Source organism: Charadrius vociferus, unplaced genomic scaffold (assembly GCF_000708025.1).
Source record: "Charadrius vociferus isolate BGI_N301 unplaced genomic scaffold, ASM70802v2 scaffold858, whole genome shotgun sequence".
NCBI classification, from domain to species: Eukaryota; Metazoa; Chordata; class Aves; order Charadriiformes; family Charadriidae; genus Charadrius; species Charadrius vociferus.
In genome coordinates, this window is record NW_009649724.1 from 1,231,305 (window position 1) to 1,233,543 (window position 2,239).

The 2,239-nt window shown below is 47.9% G+C and overlaps 1 protein-coding gene across 1 annotated transcript in view; it reads left to right on the top strand.

Annotated features, from left to right (window-relative positions):
• Positions 1 to 108: 108 nt before the first annotated feature.
• The window catches only part of NCAPD3 (non-SMC condensin II complex, subunit D3), a 28,024-nt gene continuing 25,893 nt past the window's right edge, over positions 109 to 2,239 (top strand). The window contains exons 1-4 of the mRNA XM_009890821.1: positions 109 to 127; positions 183 to 337; positions 953 to 1,115; positions 1,931 to 2,109. Coding sequence (XP_009889123.1) covers positions 109 to 127; positions 183 to 337; positions 953 to 1,115; positions 1,931 to 2,109 — 516 coding nt within the window. The remainder of the gene's footprint in view (positions 128 to 182; positions 338 to 952; positions 1,116 to 1,930; positions 2,110 to 2,239) is intronic.

Sequence of the window (2,239 nt, forward strand, 5' to 3'; positions counted from 1 at the left end):
GGGGTGTCAGCGGGCGGTGGGGGGACACCCGCCTCCGGAACTGCCAGCCACCGGCCGCGGGGGGCTGATGGTGCTCCTCAAATGGCTCTGTTCCGTGTTTGTTTTGAGATGACGTTTCGGCTGAAGTGTGCGCGTGTCGGAGGAGCTTCGCGTCTGACGCTTGTGCACTGTTTTTGTCTCAGTCTGGGTGAACACGGTCTGGGATCTGGACTTCACAGAGACGGAGTCTCTGGATTCCAGGATAGCCGAGGAGATCGCCGGGGAGGGACTCGATGCCTTCACTTGGCTCTACCAGGCCCTGTCGCCGTTCGCTGGAGAGGACCACCAGAACAGAGGGGTAAGAACAGCTGCACCGGGACCTTTGAAGGCCGTCTAGTCCACCCCCCCCCTGCCATGGGCAGGGACACCTCCCACTAGATCAGGTTGCTCCAAGCCCCGTCCAACCTGGCCTTGAACACCTCCAGGGATGGGACATCGACCACCTCTCTAGGAAACCTGGGCCTGTGTCTCACCACCCTCATTGCTAAACATTCCTTCCTTATATCTAGTCTAAATCTCCCCTCTTTTAGCTCAAAAGCATTAACCCTTGTCCTGTGGCAGCAGGCCCCGCTAAAAAGTATGTTCCCATCTTTCTTATAAGCCCCCTTTAAGTGCTGGAAGGGGCTCTAAGGTCTCCCCTTTTTCGCCTTCTCTTCTCCAGGCTGAACCCCCCCAACTCTCTCAGCCTGTCCTCCCAGCAGAGGGGCTTTGGCCCTCCCAGCATCTTTGTGGCCTCCTCTGGACCCACTCCAACAGGTCCATGTAAAATAGTATTATACACTATAACATAATTATTAAAAACATATTTATATATAGAGGGGTTTGGTTGCAGTGGCAACTGTTAAAAGCAGCTACTTGTAGAGAGCTACGTTATTACTCGGTTTCTCACTATTCCTTGCATATTTTGCGTCAGAATGTCTGGACCTTGTTTGCTGAAAACAACTTCTCCCATAATGCTCTCGTGGCTGTGTTGCACCACTTTGTCCAAGCGGGCCAGCATAAAAGAGCTGATGCACAGCAGAGGATTTACGCTCTTCACGCAGCTGGTTTGTATTTCTTACTGCTGGAAATCCCAGGTGAGTGAAGGGATGTCCCTCTTCATTGTTGGATAAAACATCGTTCAGGCAAAATCAGCTTTCTCTCATTTACAAGAATTCCAGGTGGAACAAGTGATGGCTTTTGAACTGTTCGCTTGATCTCCCTGAAATCCCTGGGGATCAAACTCAGGCATGGTGTTGAGTGCTGAACAGCTGTTACAGTCTGATGGCAGCTTGGTCTCCTGTCATAATGTGGCTTGATGTCTCAGTCCAGGTCTGCATTGCCATGCATCTTCTCAGCTCTGTGACAGGATTGACAGAGGAGTCTGAACAGTACACAGAGCTGAAATCACACATATCCCTCTGGTTTGACAATAATACGCAGTGAAGGCAGAAACTTGTTTCTGTTTCTGCTCTGTAATTAGAGAGGATTTCCCTGTGCAGTGCTTTTGGACAGGTTCATTTGTGAAAATAAAAGTATTTGTTTAAATAACCAGCAGTTGCAGTTTTCTGGCAGGTTGATTCACAGCAGCATCCTTTCACATTCAAGGCCAATGCGTCGTCTAAAGTTTTGCTGATCTTTTGGTGTGCAGCATGTTAGCAGCGAGAAGGGGGTCTATCAGCTGGTGATCCTACTGGAGAATGTCATTGCTGATGACATGTCATCCTGATGCAGTTTGGCTTTGTTCAAACAATACTTTTTTTTCTTCTGAACTCTTTTAGGCTCCCAGGACAACACCTTTGTCCTGGCCATCTGTTTAGCTGTCAAAGCAAATGGAGAGATGGCCGAATGATTTGTTGCTCTCTCTGTATTTTGCCTGGAAGATGGCTGATGTTGTCTTTTTTCTGGGCAGGCAGCATAGCTAACCAGCTGTTCCATCAAGTGATGTTTGATAGATGTCTTCACACCCTGACAAAATGTTGGCCTCGACAACCAGATCTGATGAGGAAAAGAAAGAAGATGCATCCGCAAAGCTCTGAGACCAATGCGAGAAGAAGTAGAAAGAAAGGAAAACCATGCAGGAATGGCAATGTAAGATGTTTGTGTAGCCTCTTCAGATGCAAATCTCTATTAATAAGCAAATTGTTGGCAAGCTATTTAAATTCTAGGTTGGTGTGATACTTTTCCTCTTTTTCACCCCTTTTTCAATTCTTAACCTTTT